The sequence below is a fragment of the Chlamydomonas reinhardtii genome, chromosome 4 (genome assembly GCF_000002595.2).
Source record: "Chlamydomonas reinhardtii strain CC-503 cw92 mt+ chromosome 4, whole genome shotgun sequence".
Classification (NCBI taxonomy): domain Eukaryota; kingdom Viridiplantae; phylum Chlorophyta; class Chlorophyceae; order Chlamydomonadales; family Chlamydomonadaceae; genus Chlamydomonas; species Chlamydomonas reinhardtii.
The window spans coordinates 1,274,715-1,291,399 of NC_057007.1; the positions used below are offsets into that span (position 1 = coordinate 1,274,715).

Genomic DNA, 16,685 nt, shown 5'->3' on the forward strand with positions numbered 1-16,685 from the left:
CCCTGCCCTCCGAGCAGCCCTCCTCCGCCGCGGCAGTGGTGGTGATGGCGCCTTCACACGTCAGTGGCGCGGCGGGGGCTGGGGCTTCAGCGGCTCCACCAGCGGCGCCGGCAGCGGCTTCCCCAGCGACTCCCCCAGCGGCGCCACCAGGGGCGGCGGCGGGGGCCGGGGCTTCAGCGGCACCAGCAGCGGCGCCAGCAGCGGCGCCAGCAGCAGCGGCTCCAGCAGGGCCGGTGGCGGCGCCGCAGTTGCTGATGGTTGGGGCAGAGTCGCCACGTCGGGCAGCAGCTCAGGCCACCGAGGCGGGCCATCACAGCCGAGCCAGCGGGGCAGCAGTAGCAGGGGCAGCAGCAGACGCAGCAACAGGGGTAGCAGCAGACGCAGCAGCAGGGGCGGCAGTAGCAGCGGCGGCGGTAGCAGCAGCAGGGGCATCAGGGGCAGCAGGGGAGCGGCTGCTGAGACTGGGGCCGGCTGCCGCTTCTGTTGCTGGGGGTATTGAAAGCGGCGCCAGCACTGGCGGCGGCGCTGGCGGCGGCGCTGGCGGCGGCGCTGGCGGCGGCGCTGGCGGCGGCGCTGGCGGCGGCGCTGGCGGTGGCGCTGCAGGTGCTGGTGCCGATGCAGCGGTGGAATCGGCTGGCGCACCTGAGTTGGAGGCGGGGGAGGCGGCGGCGATGGAGGCAGCAGCGGAGGGTGGGGCGGCGGAGGCGGCGGAGGCGGCGGGGGCAGGGGCGGCGGGGGCGGCACACCAGCAGGCGGTGATGGATGCGATGGTGGACGCGCCTGGAGGCGGGGGCGGGGTGGAGGCGGAGGCGGCAGCAGTAGTGGCGGAAGCGGCGGCGACTGTAGCAGTGGCGGCGGCGGGCGGCTCGGAGGCCGACATGGGCGCACGCGAGCGCAGGGGTGTTGGCAGGGGTGAAGTAAATGGCATGGCCGGCGGCGGCAACGCTTCGCCGGCTACCACGGCCGCTGCTGCCGAGGCTGCTGCCGAGGCTGCATCAGCAGAGGTGTCAGCTGGTGTTGGAGGCGGCGAAGGGGTCGGGTGGGGGGATGATGGCTCGGCGCAGCTGCCGTCGCCGCCGCCCAGCAAGAGGCAGCGGCGGCTGGAGCCGCACCCGCAGTCCTCACAGCCGCCGCCGTCGCAGCCGCAGCCTTCGCAGCCACACCCGCAGCCACACCCGCAGCCACACCCGCAGCCGCAGCCGCAGCCGCAGCCGCAGCGGTCACCGCCAACACCACAGGCCCAGCCGCACGATGGTGGCAGGGCAGAAGCAGGAGCAGGGGCCGGAGCCGGTGGAGCCGCAGGCGGCAGCAGTGGTGGTGCAAGGGGTGGCAGCGGCACGGGCGGCGAGGGCGAGACAGCAGAGACCGCAGTGGAAACCGCAGCGGAGGCTGCAGCGGAAGCTGCAGCGGAGACCTCAGCGGAGACCTCAGCGGAGACTGCGGCTGCAGCGGAGGCTGCAGCGGCTGATGGCATGGATGAGGGCGACCGGAGCAGCGGCGGCGCAGACGGGGTAGCCAATGAAGCCGGAGGTGGTGACGTATTGCGCGGGGAGAGCGAGGGTGCGGGTGCAGCGGGCGTGGGGGAGGAGGTTGGTGGTGAGATGGACGTAGAAGGGCGAGGGGCAGACAATGGAGTGGGTGGAGGCGGAGGCACCGAGGGCGCATCCGGAGGCGCATCCGGAGGCGGAGGCGGGGGCTGGGGTGGAGGTGGGGGCAGCGGGCGGCGAGGCGCGCGGGGCGGCGGCGGCAGCGGAGGGGGTTCGGCACTGGCTGGATTGTTTTCGGCATTCGCGGATGAAGAAGAGGGAGAGGAAGAGGAGTATTGAGGTTACTGCGAGCGAGAATGAGAGAGGGAGCTCAATTGCTTCGGGTGAATCGCAGGGAGGGGAGGCGGGAGGCACAGCGGCGTGCACGTGCAACGAGTTGGGCGGTTTGGGCCTGGCCGTCTGCTGGGTGGGCACTGGGCAGCCAGAGCGAGTGTTTATCTAACTCGTGTACGCAGGAGCTGTGTGTATGAAGGTGCTTCATTATCATCAAACAATCGCATTGTTACCGTATATGATATGTATGCACGAGAAAGCTGCTTGAACGTCAGAAGCGTTCGCCACTTCTCCCGCCGGGTGCTTGCGGCGGTATTCTTTATGGCCTCTGTCGGTGCAAGGGGCAAGCCGCGGGCTTGGGCAGCCCTAAGGCGTCTATGCCAGAGGGTAACTGTACTGTTACAGACGTCGCTCACCGCATGGAGGAGCATGAGTTTATATTCCACGGCCCTTGAGAACAGCCCCCACCGCAACCTCACGTGTTACCTCCGTCAACCTCAAGCGTTAGCCCTGCTCGCTCAGCTACCTCACCAGCGCCACCCAACCAGTCAACACGACCTCCTGTTCAAGCCGGAGCCCTCAAGCCCTCCTGCCCTCGAGGCCTACAGTCCTGCAGCCCAACAGCCCTTCTACAGGCATACTGCCTTTTACAGCCCCATAGGCCATAGCCCTAGAGAGCCCTACAGCCCTTCTACAGCCCTTCGACAGCCCTTCTACAGCCCTACAGCCCTTCTACAGCCCTACAGCCCTTCTACAGCCCTAAAGCCCGGCCGCCATCCCCTCCATCTCCATGCGCCTGGCGGCGTGTGCGTCCAGGAACAGCTGCCGCGCCGGCTCCCGCAGCTCGGCCGGCAGCCAGCCCGCGGCGCCCGCCCGCTCCAGCCGCTCCACCAGGGAAGACTGTGGGCGCGGCAGGAGAGAAAGAACGGGGGCAGGGGAGCGGAGGGAGGGGTCGGGGGTGACTGTGCGTGTGTGTGTGTGTGTGTGTGTGTGTGCGTGTGCGTGTATTAGGCAGGGCAGCAGCGGCGGGATGGGTAGGCACACATAAGCTGAGACCCGCTGCGTCCGGCCGCAGCGGCGACCTTCAGCGCCACATGACCCTGGGCCATGGGCAACGTCTGAGCTGCAAAACCCTCAGTCCTGGGCGTCGGCACCTGATGCAGTGCCCAGCACACTCGCCACAAACTGTGTCGCGCCACACCCCACACCCAATGCCCAATTCCCAAGCACCCCAAACAACCCACACACCCCAAACACCCCACACACCCAGCACCCGACACACCCAGCACCCCACACACCCAGCACCCACACCCCACACACCCAATCCCGACACACCCAGCACCCCCCCACCCCACCCCACCCCACACCCCAAACACCCAGCACGCCAGCATGCCGGCACCCAGGGGAATCCGCACCCAGCGCACCATGAGCAACGCCTCGCGTGTGCTCTTGTACTTCAGCAGCTGCGCCGCCGCCGCAAGGAACTCCCTCAGCACGGCTGCGCAGCAAAGGCACCACAGCACCAGCAGCGTTACTAGCGAGGCAGGCGCAAGAGCAGGTCGCATTGATGAGTGAGGTGACCGCTCCCACCACGCCTTACTTGATGCGGTACTCATAAGGATTGTGCATAGCCGCAACCGGCCCGCCGCCGCACCGCACTGTCAGGTCCGTTGGTTGGCCGCGCCCGCCCCCGCGCCAGCTCCCGCGCCGGCCCCCGCGCCGGCCGCGACTCCGGCTCCCACCGCGGCGCTGACGCCGGCGGCCCGTCCACGATCCACCCCCTGCCTGCGCGACCCACCCATTCCTCGCTGCATCCTCAACTCATCCAGTCTTGGATTATCTCCGTACCCCGCCCCGCCTCACACCATAATACCCGCTTGGCTCCTATCTACACCCCACCCCCGATCCCAGTCATACATCTAGCGACCCCCAATCCAGCCTCACCCTCCCCGGCACGTTCGTGGAAGCACGTGAGCAGGAGCGCAACGCCCTCGTCCCCCTCAAATCGGCTGGCCAGGTAGTCGGAGCGCACGACCGACTGGATGCGCTTCAGCGTCAGCACCACCGTCTCCGGCCGGTCGGACTGCGGCGGTCGGGGCGGGTGTGGGAGGAGAAGTGTGGGAGGACAAGTGTAGGAGAGGTGTGAGAGATGCGCGTGGGTGGAGGAGTCAGCTACGGGAGGTGGGGGATGCGGGTTGCTTGGTAGCAAAACCCGGGATCAACAGCGGCCATGCAACCGCATCCACCCATCCACCTCTACACACACACCCACATCCACACCCACGCCTACCTCCAGCCCCTTGACGCACAGCGACAGCATCAGGCTGTGGCTCATCATGTGCACTGAACACAAGGAAAAACACATTATGCGTATGTGCACTGTGTATGTTTACAGTGTGGGAGGGAGCGGAACAGAACACAAGGAAAAACATTCTGCGTATGTGCACTGCATATGTTTACAGTGTGGGAGCGGGAGGCGGAGGCAGTCAGCCGGCATAAGTCTAGGGCAGGACCTCCATGGTAAACAGGCGGCTCGGGTCGAGGGCCGCATTCACCAAAGCGCCCTAATCCAACCCAGCCCAGCCCAGCCCAGCCCACCCAAGGTTCCGGCCCGGGCCCCTCTCTTGAAGCATCATGCAAACGTGCCCCCCTTCGTCTTGTGGGAGCAGCAAGAATCACGACTACGTCCTCAACCCCTGCATCCCCCGCACCCCACCCCCTCACCTCCCAGCGGAACCGTGATGAGCAACACCGCCGCCTTTAGCAGTGTGGCCGAGAAGGCCTCAGCCGGCTTGCTGAGCCCCGCAAATGCATCGCTCTGCGCCGCGCCCGCCTGCTTCGCCGCCCGCCGCGCCGCGTTCCGTGCCTCCTGCGCGGCTCGCGCCGCCGCGCGTGCGTCCGCTGTTGAGGCGGCCGCTGAGGCGGCGGACCCGCCACCTAGCGTGGTAGCTCCTGACCGGGCGGCTCTCCCCGTCGCCGTCGCTGCTGCCGATGGTGGGGATGCTGAGGATGAGGATGAGGCCGCAGCCTCATTGCTAGTGACGGAGCCGACGGGAAAGAGCGCTCGTTGCAGGGAGGCCCATAGAGATGGCCGCGCGCTGCCGTCCGGACCCGAAGCCGCTGCTGCCGTCGACGTCGTTGGCGCGGAACTGGGGCCGGGTCGCGAGCCCGCGCTGCTCGCGTATGTTCGCGAGCTGCAGCATGATGCAAAGCCGCCACCTGCAAACGCCGGCGGTTTGGAGGAAAGCTTTGCGGGCGAGGATGGATTGATGGCACCGGCGAAAGTTGTCGCGCTTGCAGCCTGAAGTGATGTGCGTGCTCAAATCGATGTATCATACCTAGATGATTTGTTACATACGCAGCCTGTGCTCCTGCGGCAGCGAAACCCAGCGAAGTTGCACGCTGAACTGCAAGGGCAAGCGGTGCGTGCATTATGCTTATGAGCTTCCTTGTATCAGAGTTGAATGTCGCATGCTAGCGGGGTTTTTTAGACTGGACTATTGTCCATCATCTCGCAAGGACAGCAGCGTCGTCTCAATGCACGACCATGTGACAGGTTCATAGTCCCACTCGTTCATAGCACCTGGTTGCAAATGGGGGCTGAGCTTGCCGGCGGCGAAATTGGGGATGGGCTTGCTAGCGGTGGGCGCTGGGCAGGGAGAGCCCCCGCGCCAGCTTCCGGCCGGGGTGCTGGCCTGCAACCCCGTGAGCGTGTGAAACCCAGCACGGTGACAAAACTTGGGTGCCATCCAACCACGGGCAGCATGATACAGGATGTCAATATCGAGGGTACAAGTTCGGGGCCCCATCCGTTGACTGCGCGTACGCCGCGTAGCAGGGGCCGGATTGGGGGATGGGGGGGCCGGATGGCAGCTCAGCAACGGCTTGGGACTAACATCGCCTGGCATAGACAACTGGTCGCTGCATTCATGTGCTCAGCAGCAACTTAAGTTATTTTATACTTTAGCTTTGCGGTTAGGGCCACGTCGGCGATACGGTAGCCAGACGACATGCCCAGAGTCCCTGACGCGTTTCATCTATAGGAGTCAACCCACGTTGTCGACGCATTCATCGAGTCACAAGGCAGTAACATGGAGGACTCTGGTGCGATACCTGTGAACCTCTTGGAGGCCATCTGGTTTGCGACGGACTTGCAGGGCATTTCGGCCTTCGTTTCGGCCCTGGGCCAGGATGCGGTCAACCTGCGCGGCACTTGCCACCTCGGCAAGCGCATGGTGGACTCTGGGCTGGGCGGGCCCCGCTCGCTGGTCGCGCACGCAAGCCGAGTGACCAGACTTGAGGATTGGGCACCGCGCGTGGAGTCTCTGCTGGCGACTGCCCAGCGTTTTGAGAGCTGCGCCTCTCTGGCGCTCAACGCCGACACCGACCCCCGCCAGAACTACCCCGTCGGCTACCTGGTGACGCCCCTGGAGGAGGCCGTGAAGCGGGGTGTGTGCCTGCCGCACATCACGAGCTTGTCGCTCAACTTCAACGTTTGCGAGGAGCTGGTGAGGCGACGGGGAAGGAAGGGCCCATGGGCAGGAGCACGTGGTGGCAGAAATCAATAGGGGCCAGAGGTTAAGGGCCAGGCGTGGGGCCGGGGCGAGGGTCCGGGCATGGACGGGTGGGGGACCTTGAGGGCGACCGGGGGACGGTGGGGCAACAACGCGTGGGGTTTCACGGCTTGGCGCTGCCTGGCCAAGCCTACGCATGCTTTCAAGAAAACTTTCCAAAACCCGCACGCAGCTAGGGGTTACTGCAAGAGGGCTATGGGGCTATTGATGGGACCGGCACGCCATCCCAGCTGTGTCCTTGCATTCTGCGACTTCTTGGGCCGCGAGTCCAGGAGCCAACGCGCTTGCAAGATACGGTACCGACCGCGCCCCAGACCCAGGCCTGCTGGCAACACATCGCAGCCCATAGCCGCACATTCCCTGCCGCCCAGCTGGCCCCTGCGCCTAGCCGCTCCTCTGCCTCAACCCCAGCCTCTGCATCTGTGTCCGCCGGGACAACCCCCCCTCCAAATCCCACGCCGTCTCACCCTGACGCACTCCATCCCGCCTCCGCCCGCCCCCGCCCGCCCCCTCCCGCCCCCGCCCGCCCCCCTACCGTCTACCACTTAACTAATCATGAATGTAACCCCCACCACCACCGCCCCCTCCCTTCCACCCCACACAGCTCGCCTGGCGCGCCAGCTACTGCGTGCGGGAGACTGCCGGCCGCTCCCAGCTGTGGCGGCCCTGGAGCCCCGCCTGGTCGCCCAGCCTACACCAGCAGCAGCAGCAGCAGCAGCAGCAGCAGCAGCAACAACAGGCACAAGTGCAGGCACAGGCAGCGGACAATCAGCAAGACGGCGCCGCAGGCGCGGCCGCAAACGGCGCAGCCGCGGGCGGCGGCGCCGCAGCCGCTGCCGCTGCCGCTGCCGCGGGCCTGGTCCCCGCCGCCGCCGCTGCCGCCCCCGCGGCGCAGCACCTGCTGCGGCTGCAGAGTAAGCGGCTGCCCGCGGCGTTCGGGCCGCTGTGCGGCTCGGGGACGGACCTGCAGGAGCTCTATCGCGGCCGGCTGCTGAGCGAGCTGCCGCTCATCAGCCCCAACGACCCGCCACTGCTGCCCAGCCTCGCAGCGCTGCTGCCGCGCCTCTCCCACCTCGCCATTCGCGGCAGCCGCTGGGCCGTGCGCCCGCCGCCGCCGCCGCCGCCGCCCGCGCCGGCGCCCATCGCCCCGGTGCCCGTGGCGCCGGCGGCTCCCGCCGCGGCGGGCGTTGGCAACAACGCGGCCTTTCAGGCGCTGCAGGATGAGGCGGTGGCCGACATGGCGGCGCTGGTCAACGCCGCCGCCGCCATCGGCGGCGGCGCCGCCGCCGCTGCCGCAGACGCCGCCGCTGACGGTGGCGCCGTCGCTGGCGGTGGCGCCGGCGGCGCAGTCGCCGCCGCAGCCGGCGGCGGCGCGCAGGCGGCGCTGCTAGCGCACCTTGAGGAAGTGTTGAACATGCCAGACCTGGCGGCCCTAGCTGGCGGCGGGATCTGGTTCAACAACGTCGGCGGCGGCGGAGCCGCCGCCGTCGCGGCAGCGGCAGCAGCCGCGGCGGCGCCGGACCCGTACTCGCCGGCGGCGCTGCTGGCGCCGCTGACGTCGACACTGCCGTGTCTGACTCATTTGGAGCTGAGCGTGCGGCTGTTGCCCGCGGCGCGCCTGTACTGGCCGGTGCCGGCGCGGCTGGCGGCCAGCCTGGCGCCCCTCACCCTGCACTACGAAGGCGACCACGAGGAGGAGCGCCGCCTGGCGACACGCGCCGCCACCGCCGCCGCCAGGCGCGCCGCCGCCGCCGCCATGGCCGCGAAAACTGCGGAGGCCGCCGCCGCAGCGGTTCTAACGGCCGTGGCCGCGGCCGCCAGCGGCGCCGCCGATTCCGCAGCCACCGCTTCCGCTTCCGCTGCCGCTGCCGCGGCGGCGGCGGCGGCGGCCACCGAGGCGGCGCTGGATCCGTACATGCCGGCGGTGGCGGAGGTACGTTCGTACGGCGGAATCCCGGATCTTGCGGTGCTGCTGCCGCAGCTGCAGCAGCTGACGCTGGTGGGCGGCAATGTGCCGCTGGCGGATCTGGTCAGCCGCGGCCGTGCCGTGCTGCCGCCCGGCTTACGAAGGCTGACGCTGCGCGACTTTGTGCTGAGTGGCGTGCACGGCCACCCGGAAGGTCACGGCGCGGACTGCGGCGAGTGCGGCGCCGGCGCCGCTAGCGCCGGGCGCGCGTGGCGGATCGGCGGGGGCGGCGCCGGCGGCGCCGCCGGTGGACTGCTTGACATGGGCGGCCTGGATGCGCTCCTGGATTTTGACCTGCAATGGCTGGGCCTAGGGCAGGGGCAGGGGCTGGGCGGCGCCGGGCCGGGCGGGCAGCAGGCTGGCGAGCTGCGCGCATTCAAGGCCGGCGGCGCTGCTGCTGGCGGAAGCAGGCGCGACTCCTGCGCATGCTGCGGCTATGGCTGCCCCGACGACGTCAGCCGCTGCAGCAACGGTGGCGCGCTCCGCCGACAGGGCAGCGACGGCGCTGCGGGCGACGGCAACGGCGCGAGCGGGTACGGCGGCTTTACGGCACGTCTGCCGCGGCCCCTTCGGGAAGCAGTGGACCCTGTCAGGGCGCTGCAGGCGGCGGCGGCGGTGGAGGATGCCACGGAGGCGGCGGGCCGCTATCCGCAGGCGGTTGGTGTGTCGGAGCTGGTGGTTGACTGGCAGGCGCGGCGGTTGGCCATCTCGGCCGAGGTGGACGAGCGGCAGTTGATCGTTCTGGACGAGCAGCTGATTGGGCGGTTGGTGCCGGGTGCCGCCGCCAACCCGGTGCAGCGCCGCGGTGGCGGCGCGATGGCGGCGGAGGACTGGTGGGATTGGAACGTGGCGGGTGGCGTCAATCTAGATGCGGTGGATGGGGAGGAGGATGGCGAGGACGTGGAGGACAGCGACGATGATGATGATGATGACGACGACTGGGAAGGCAACGGCGAGGGGCTGGGTCTGGGGGTGGGTGCGGGCGAGGCTCTAGGCCTGGCGCCGGCGGCTGGAGCCGCGGTGGCCGCGGCGCCTGGGCCTGTGGCCGTCGCTGCCGCCGCTCTCGCCGCCGCCGCCGCTGCCGCCGCTGGTGCCGCCGCTGGTGCTGGTGCTGGTGCTGGTGCTGGTGCTGGTGCTGGTGCTGGTGCTGGTGCTGGTGCTGGTGCTGGTGCTGGTGCTGGTGCTGGACAGGCGGCAGGCGCGCAGCAACCGCAGCAACAGCAACCGCAGCAGCAGCAGCCGCAGCAGGCGAACGGGCAGGCCGCGGGCAGGCCCCAGCCGCAGCCGCAGCCACCCGCCGAGGCGGGCCCGCAGTGGACGGTGTGCTTGGGCCGGCTGCGTCTGCGCGGGCGGCTGGGGCCCGCGCTGTCCGAGGCGCAGCCGGCCGCGGCCTCCACGCCCTCAGGCTTGTCTGGGAAGGCCTACTGCCCCTGCTGCGGCGCCGGCGGCAGCACCGCTGCTGCCGGCACCTCCCGCCCCCAGGTCGGCGGCGCATCCACCTCCGCTGCCTTCACCGTCGCCTCCTCCACTTGCGGCACGGTGTGGAACGCGCACACGCGCGGGTTGCAGGCGGCTCGCGCGCGGGAGCGGGCGGAGCAGGAGGAAGAGGAGGAGGCCCGCTGGCAGGCGCTGCTAGGGCTGACGGCGCGGCGGCGGCTGGTGGTGTCGCAGCTGACGGCGCCGCTGCACGTGGCGCCGCGGCGGCTGGCGATGCTGCTGCTGCGGCTGGCGGCGCCGGTGCAGACGCTGGAACTTAGGTTGCCGCTGGCGGAGGCGGAGCCAGCCATGGCGGCTTACAGCTCGGCCTGTTGGCTGTCAATGGTGGGGGAGGCGGCAGCGGCTGCCGCGGACGGAGCGAAGGTTGGGGCGAAGGCGGGAGCGGGGGCGGGAGGAAGTGGCGGCGGCAGCGGCAGCCCCGGCGCGGGAGGCAGCGCAGGGGCGTCCACGTCAGTGGCAGCGGCACTGGCTGCGGCCGGGTGCACTGGCGGCGCCGCCAGCTGTCACGTGGCTCGCGCCCTGGGGCGGGGCAATGTGGCATGCCGGGATTGGACCTGGCCCGCAGCTGAAGCTGGCTCGGATTCAGACCCTGAGTCGGAGCCGGAATTCGAGTCTGAGGGCTCGGAAGCAGATTCGGCCGAGGGCGACGAGGGCGCCGGCAAGGATGCCGGGGCCAGTCAGGCAGGGGAGAAGGAGCCGGGCGGCCGGGAGGCGCGGGAGGAGGCGCGGGAGGAGGAGCAGGAGGACCAGGCGCAGCAGGAGGCGGGAACAGAGGGGGCGGGAGCGGAGGCGGCGGGAGCGGGGGAGACGGGAGCGGAGGCGGCGGGAGTGGAGGAGGCGGGAGCGGAGGAGGCGGCCCGGTGCGGCTGCCGCGCCTGCCGCTGGGGCTCGGAGTTGACGGCGGCGCTGCAGCTGCTGCCGCTCAGCTACCGGCCCGACTGGCTGCGGCTGACGGTGGCGCCGTAGGGGGCATGGGAAGGGGAGAGGCCGAAGAGCAGGCGGGCGTGAAGAGCAGAAGGAACGTGACGGCAGGGAGGGGGGCGTGTGGGCATGGAGAGGCGTGCGTGATCACATTAAAGGGTGGCGTGATTAAATCACCGCAGGTATTCATGTGCGCAGCTATGTTGGTGAGCCCGGGACGCGTGGGAAATCGCTACAGGCTACGGGCATGCAACGTACCGTAGTCGTGGCTCGGCGTTGGCAATATCTATATATCTGGATTGTGTGCAAGACCGCTCGTAACTTATGACGGACCCCAAAACGCCAACCTGGTGGCGCTGTGACTGGTGATATGAGTTGCACAACTTGCGGCATGAATTACGACGCTGCATGAGCTCTTTGCCGGGGGCTGTTGTGGTTTGCGGCACCGGTCTGCCTCGGGTGGCGGAAAGTTGTCGTACACGCTTGTACACGCCTTGAACAGGGGCGCAGAAATGGTACAGTGTGTTGGTGCGCGCGCTCATCCTCCTTGGCTGCAGTGCTGTTGGCGATCGTATACCGCCTCTTTGGCGGCCAGGAGGGCTGACGTCCCGTCCTTGGGGTTAGCGCGATGCTAAGCGGAGACCCCAGACACCATTCGATGGTGATGCGTGGGAATAAGACACACAAGATTGCATAGTGTCCGTTGTATTTACCCGTATTCACCCGTGGAGGCACTGTAACTAAGAGCCCTGCATTCAGGACGGCGCATACTTGCGTCATAGGCAAGTGCCCAGCGCATTAAGCATTTAAGCCCATACCAAGGTCCAAGGGCCGCTACGCAGCACACAGTAAGATTCCCCATCAGCTGACGTACCTCCACCAACAATCCACCACGCACGTGTTCAATACCAATCTCTTGGCACCTACCCTTTGCAGCAGGGGCTATCATGTGCCCTGTTCCGCAAGGTCCCGAGCGAAGTCCGAGTGTCCAAAACTCATCTTAACAACAATGCATTGGCTTCCTCGGCTTCGCATTGTTAGCCTTAAAGCATCTTCGATAATGCACTCTCTTCTCAGATGTATGGCAAGTCATGCAAATCTGCAGCCCACGCCCACACGCTCTCCCTTTGTTGCGCAGCAACATCAAGACATGGCTCCATCACCACCATGCACGCGTGCGCAACATATTTGCCATTAGTATTGACGCGCTCTACAAAAGTAGTGCAAGCGCAGACCAGAGCATAAGGCGTAGTATGTATATGAACTGAATGGCAGCAGGGGCCGCAGGTGACCTGCCTGGCGGTTGGCTCGCCAGTCTGACAGCAGGTGACCAGGCCAGCTCGGGTCCAAGTGTCCGACCTCATGAGCGAACCCAATCAGAGTTATTTCGCCAATGCACTCTCTCTCATGTCATCCTCGTCTCACCAGCCGGCCCGTCACGTGAATACCGTACCACTGTTCGAGTCGACAAGAAAAGGTGGCTCTCCCTTGCAAGGGAAAAGTGGGCTGTGCCGCCACGCCACGTCCTCCGTCTGAGGCCGAAGGTTCCGATACTAGCCTCATCTCCCGGACATAGCCGGGGTCGGTTTGTACAGGCACCGCCCGCCAACCGCACCGGCTCTTGACCTAAGCACAAGTTCGAGTCGAAAACACTACGTGCAGGCGTGCATCAAACAAAAGAATGACGTGCAAAGGCACGCGCAGTGGGCACGCGCCCCAGCATTATTGTCATAAAGAATAAGGGAAGCGCTCAGGCGTGCGGCCAGAAAATGTGCTGGCGCTCAGGCAGGGGCGCGACCGCGCGAGCACGCCTCCGCACAACAACCTGCTCCAATTATTTTGCCAGAGGAGCCCCCCTGGTTCATGGTTTTCTTCGCAACACATCGTCAAAGCGTACCATGCTGCAACGTATGCTCTTTGCTTGGCTCCCATTGCACACTGGGTAGCGTTTAGCATGCCACTGCCATCACACGTCCATACAGCGGGCGGGGCCCTACCTGTCAGGCCGCCTTCCACAACCATCCATGAATACCGTGCTATGTATATTACCCCAGCGGCGCATGTTGCGCCGCTTCCTCCGATTTTATATGTTAACATGTTACTGCTTCTCCATTAGACGGCCCGCAGGCCAGAAGTGCATTCGGTCGTAGCGCCGGCTGCGAGTGAAGAAGACGCGGCCGCCTGGTGGCGAGACGCGGCCGAACGGCGGCGCGCCGCGGCGGACGCCCCACACCGCGCACACGACCGCCGCAACGGTGACGGCGCCAGCCGTCGCCAGGCGGGCCCACCAGGGCATCCCCTTGAGCCGCTTGCAGCGCTTTCCAAAGTCCTGGGACTGCGTGCGCAATATAAGCAGTGGGAAATGGTTAGTTGGCATAGGAAGGGTTAGGATTGGAGAGGACTGGGCGCACGGCGCTTCCTCCTCACTCTTTTGCATTGGGTTCGGTTTAGTTTGATTGGGCTGGTATCTACAATCCCGCCCCTTCGGATGCTGGCCCGCCCCGCGCGCCTAACCAAGTGGCGGGCCCGCCAGCAGCGGTCAGTGCGGCAAGGCCGCCCTGAAACTGTGTATCTGCACGCTTACCTCCTAACTACCTACTACAACCTGCCCTGTAAACAGTTAGTTGCACCCGCTTCCCTGACCTCCCTGATGGCCTCCCACGCTCACGCGCTGCCCTCACCGCCTGCAGCAGCTGCTCCGCCTTCTCGCACAGGACCTCCAGGTTCTCGCCGCGCGCCAGCACCTGGGCGGTCAGCTCGCGCGCCGCCGCCGTGACCTCCTCCACCTGCGGCCAGCAGCGAGCGGACCCGTGCGCCCGTACATACGCATGCGTTGCGCAATCAAGGGCAATGTCATCAGATACATTCTTGCGCGCACGCACTCATGATACTTGCAATGCATGCTTGCACGCACGCACGGCTTGGCAGCATTTAGACAAGCATGCGTGTGCACGTCTTGCACGCATGGCTTGACAGTCGTCCGTGCGTGTGCACGCACCTTCAACGTCAAGTGGGAAATCCTGTCTTCAAGGGCCTCGGGTGGGGGAAGGGGCGGTATGGCCGGGGCAGGGGCAGGCACTGTGGGCCTGCCCTCTGTGACGAGCTTCTTGAACTTGTGCTGAAGGTGTCGACGCAACTTGAGAACGGCGAGGACTATTCTCTTGCCAGCCTTCTTGTGAACGCGTGGGGTCTCCGGTGGCGCCACCGGCCTGCGCGGGAGAACGCATTGATCGCAGGGGCAACGCCGAAGGTCTGGTCATGCGAGTGACTTAACAGGGAAATGGCCGGAAGCTGAGGTAGCTATATGTTACTTGAGTTTGCAGCTGATGAGCCGTCGGTCGTCATTATTAATAATCAACGTCAAGGTGCACAGCGACCGCGCGCAATGTGTCCCTGACACCATCCCGCACCACCCCGCCCCAGCCGCAGATGATGCTGGTAACACGAGATTTACCGAGATACCCGAGTACTCACTGGGGCGCCGGTATCGCCTTGCGCGGCTCCTGCGGCTTGCGTGTCGGCATGGCCGTTTCGACCAGGGCAGCGGTCTGGGCAGCGGTTGTGTTTTACTTGCACAGTTGACGTGTTTATGAGTGAAACCAAGCATCGGTATCACTATTGGTGGCTATGGTGCAGCTCGTAGACCGCCCGATTGCGTTCCATCGTGACCGGACCAGCTGCACCAGCAGGAGCGCGAATGATGACGTGAGCTCTGCCACCAAATAGACTATCAGCTGCTAAGTGAAAGAGCTCTACCATGTAAGGATTTACAAAATAACTCTCGCCAAGTACACCGCCCGACAGCAGGGGGACTTGCCGTTGGAGTGGCATTGCCTGGCTTTCCTTCGTTAGTCTCTGTATGACGCTGCTTTGTAAAACATTCGGCTGCGCTTTCACTCCACAAGCATCATGGTAACTCTGGCGAAATTAACTTGGACGGACTCTGAGGGAGGCCTCAGCGCTAGCGTTCAGTCTTTGCGGGCCGAGGTCCTTGCGCTTGGAGACCGTCTTTCTATTGTTGAATCCGAGGCCACAGATTTCAGGAAGGTGGTCTTCCGCTGCGTCATGGCGAGGTGCACAAGAGAGTCCATGCGGAACTTGGATAACAGGCGGCTGAATAGCGGCAGGAAGATTGCCCAAGTACAGAAGCCAGCGGGCCTGGTTTGTAGGGCGTCGCCTGGGCTTCGCGGACTTGCTGGGCAAGGGCCCCCCGCTCGCCCCCGAACCCACCACGACGCCGGCAACCACGCAGCGCATCGCCCCCAGCCGGGGCGATCATCAGCCGCATCGTTGGGGAGGGAAGCGAGTCCTTACGCCGGCTGTGGGACGTTGCCTACCGCTGAATTCAGCAAGCCATGATGGCAACATACCCTCGCGTGCTGCGGTGCGTGTGTGGGGCTTCTGCCAAATGTGTAAGTGCGCCGATGCTCGTCGGCTGCAGGGGCCCATGTGTATATGCGGGATTGGGCTCAGTCGCAAAGCCGAGCGTGTATCTATTGTACCAGGATGTCACCCATGCGTGCTGTGGGTAACCTTACCCTGCACCGCTTCCCACCGGTGCCCCCGAACCACATCTGCTTTGGCCCTGCTACCACTGCTGAATGCAGCTCGTGAACCCCACTACTCACTTGTTGTACGACCGCCACATTTTCCTAACATTGCCTCCCCCAACCCACCAGGCCACTCTGATGGAGCTGCGGGCGCTGCTGGACGGCCGCGCCGCCGCCTCCGTGATCGAGGGCCGTTGGGAGCGCGGCCTGGGCCCGGTGGCCACAGTCCTCGTGCGGGGCGGGGCGCTGCAGGTGCGTGCGGCTGGCTGGTTGGCTGGTTGGCTGGTTGGCTGGTTGGCTGGTTGGCTGGTTGGGGCTCGCAGATGCCGCGGTGCGGTGGTGGGGAGTTAAACTTTCGTTCCCGGTATGTCTTGAGGAAACGTGTGCTGGTGCTGGTTGCGAACGTAACGTCTCCACGCCTGTGCGGTCTGGCAACCAACCGCAATGCCCCCAAACAAACAATCAACAAACATCTTGCTGTGCGACTTTGGATTTTGGATCCAGTAGCTACAGCACTAGAGACTAGAACCTCCTCGCCCGCCTAGTCATGCGCCGTGGCGCCCCGCCATTGTCCTCTGCACGCACGTACGGACGCAGGCTGCTGTCGTGTGCTGTCCGGCGAGGTGGCGGCCAGCAGCAGCGCCGTCCACGTATGGCGCGTGTTGCGCGGCGGCGGCGGCCAGCAGCAGGTGGTGTGGGAGGTGTGGGCCATGCACCAGCCTGCGCCGCCACAAGGAGTGCAGGTGTGCAACCGCTGCGGCACTCCGGGGTGAGTGCTGTATCGTAAGCGTTGTAGGGTGACTGGGTGACCGCGGGACCGGGGCACCGGGGGACTGGGTTACCAGCATCACAATCCCTGCCCATGCCCTGACCCGGCCATGCTGCCTCTCCCACACACAGGAGCGCGATGTCAACAGCGCCTGCAACATGCTGCTGCTGCTGCTCCACGTCAGCAACCGGACAACCGGCCGGCGATGTTCCGTCGGGGCGATGGAGGTGGAGCTATAGGTGGCGAGGAGCGAGGAGGAGGAGGGGCCGTTCTACGAAGGGGAGGTGGGCTGCTGAGCAGCAAAAGCGAACAGCTGCCAGGTTGCGGAGTTACAAGCTTGGAGGCTGCTGTGTTGCAGGCAGGCGGGTCCCTAGCGTGTTGGCGTTGTCTAGAGAATTGTCGAGGGCGTGTATTTGGACACCAATCAGCCGCCAGGGGCCCGCTGCAGTGATGTTCGCGGTCGTATACTGTCTGTTTGGCGGCCAGGAGGGCTGGCGTTTCGTCCCCGGGGGCAAGCAATGCCAAGCGGAGACCCATGACCCAATTCGGATGTTGATGCGTGGGGGTAAGACACACACGAATGTTTGG

General features: G+C 66.1%; 5 protein-coding genes across 8 annotated transcripts in view; 3 read left to right on the forward strand and 2 right to left on the reverse strand.

Annotated features, from left to right (window-relative positions):
• Positions 1-2,202, forward strand: part of CHLRE_04g215001v5 (uncharacterized protein) — a 7,422-nt gene extending 5,220 nt beyond the window's left edge. For both annotated transcript variants that reach the window (XM_043061678.1, XM_043061679.1), the window contains one exon: positions 1-2,202. This exon is cut by the window's left edge and continues 1,096 nt beyond it. In XM_043061678.1, coding sequence (XP_042925108.1) covers positions 1-1,826 — 1,826 coding nt within the window. In that variant the 3' untranslated portion in view covers positions 1,827-2,202.
• Positions 2,203-2,207: 5 nt separating this feature from the next.
• On the reverse strand, positions 2,208-5,380 carry CHLRE_04g214900v5 (uncharacterized protein). The gene is made up of 6 exons (XM_043061677.1): positions 5,159-5,380; positions 4,545-5,039; positions 4,111-4,163; positions 3,765-3,903; positions 3,245-3,318; positions 2,208-2,720 (listed from the first exon to the last, which is right to left on the reverse strand). The coding sequence occupies exons 1-6, from the start codon at positions 5,250-5,252 to the stop codon at positions 2,580-2,582; spliced, it is 996 nt and encodes a 331-aa protein (XP_042925109.1). The 5' UTR covers positions 5,253-5,380; the 3' UTR covers positions 2,208-2,579.
• A 390-nt stretch (positions 5,381-5,770) lies between these two features.
• Positions 5,771-11,593, forward strand: CHLRE_04g214850v5 (uncharacterized protein). The gene is made up of 2 exons (XM_043061676.1): positions 5,771-6,328; positions 6,999-11,593. The coding sequence occupies exons 1-2, from the start codon at positions 5,912-5,914 to the stop codon at positions 10,821-10,823; spliced, it is 4,242 nt and encodes a 1,413-aa protein (XP_042925110.1). The 5' UTR covers positions 5,771-5,911; the 3' UTR covers positions 10,824-11,593.
• Position 11,594: 1 nt separating this feature from the next.
• CHLRE_04g214800v5 (uncharacterized protein) lies at positions 11,595-14,370 on the reverse strand. Its single transcript, XM_001698649.2, has 4 exons — positions 14,253-14,370; positions 13,777-13,987; positions 13,460-13,564; positions 11,595-13,113 (listed from the first exon to the last, which is right to left on the reverse strand). Exons 1-4 carry the CDS (start codon positions 14,300-14,302, stop codon positions 12,877-12,879), a joined length of 603 nt encoding a protein of 200 aa, XP_001698701.1. The 5' UTR covers positions 14,303-14,370; the 3' UTR covers positions 11,595-12,876.
• Positions 14,371-14,480: 110 nt separating this feature from the next.
• Positions 14,481-16,682, forward strand: CHLRE_04g214801v5 (uncharacterized protein). Of its 3 annotated transcripts, none has more exons than XM_043061674.1 (4): positions 14,481-15,190; positions 15,458-15,580; positions 15,926-16,097; positions 16,229-16,682. In XM_043061674.1, exons 3-4 carry the CDS (start codon positions 15,981-15,983, stop codon positions 16,334-16,336), a joined length of 225 nt encoding a protein of 74 aa, XP_042925112.1. In that variant the 5' UTR covers positions 14,481-15,190; positions 15,458-15,580; positions 15,926-15,980; the 3' UTR covers positions 16,337-16,682. The 3 variants fall into 3 exon arrangements, with proteins under 3 accessions (XP_042925112.1, XP_042925111.1, XP_042925113.1); XM_043061673.1 differs by having other exon boundaries at positions 15,926-16,071; XM_043061675.1 differs by having other exon boundaries at positions 14,481-15,162.
• Positions 16,683-16,685: the final 3 nt, after the last annotated feature.

Bases quoted from the DNA above. Each gene is read 5' to 3' on its own strand.
- CHLRE_04g214900v5 (XM_043061677.1), bottom strand. From the start codon at position 5,252: ATGCACGCACCGCTTGCCCTTGCAGTTCAGCGTGCAACTTCGCTGGGT. The intron at 3,904-4,110 runs GTAGGCGTGGGT...CGACCGCCGCAG, and splicing joins TGTGCGTCAAGGGGCTGGAG to TCCGACCGGCCGGAGACGGT. The intron at 2,721-3,244 runs GTGCGCTGGGTG...CCGCGCCCACAG, and splicing joins CACGCGAGGCGTTGCTCATG to TCTTCCCTGGTGGAGCGGCT.
- CHLRE_04g214850v5 (XM_043061676.1), top strand. From the start codon at position 5,912: ATGGAGGACTCTGGTGCGATACCTGTGAACCTCTTGGAGGCCATCTGG. The intron at 6,329-6,998 runs GTGAGGCGACGG...CACCCCACACAG, and splicing joins TCAACGTTTGCGAGGAGCTG to CTCGCCTGGCGCGCCAGCTA.
- CHLRE_04g214800v5 (XM_001698649.2), bottom strand. From the start codon at position 14,302: ATGCCGACACGCAAGCCGCAGGAGCCGCGCAAGGCGATACCGGCGCCC. The intron at 13,988-14,252 runs GTGAGTACTCGG...TCTCCCGCGCAG, and splicing joins AAGGCGATACCGGCGCCCCA to GCCGGTGGCGCCACCGGAGA. The intron at 13,565-13,776 runs GTGCGTGCACAC...TGCTGGCCGCAG, and splicing joins TTTCCCACTTGACGTTGAAG to GTGGAGGAGGTCACGGCGGC.
- CHLRE_04g214801v5 (XM_043061673.1), top strand. The intron at 15,581-15,925 runs GTGCGTGCGGCT...GTACGGACGCAG, and splicing joins TGCGGGGCGGGGCGCTGCAG to GCTGCTGTCGTGTGCTGTCC. The intron at 16,072-16,228 runs GTGTGCAACCGC...TCCCACACACAG, and splicing joins CGCCGCCACAAGGAGTGCAG to GAGCGCGATGTCAACAGCGC.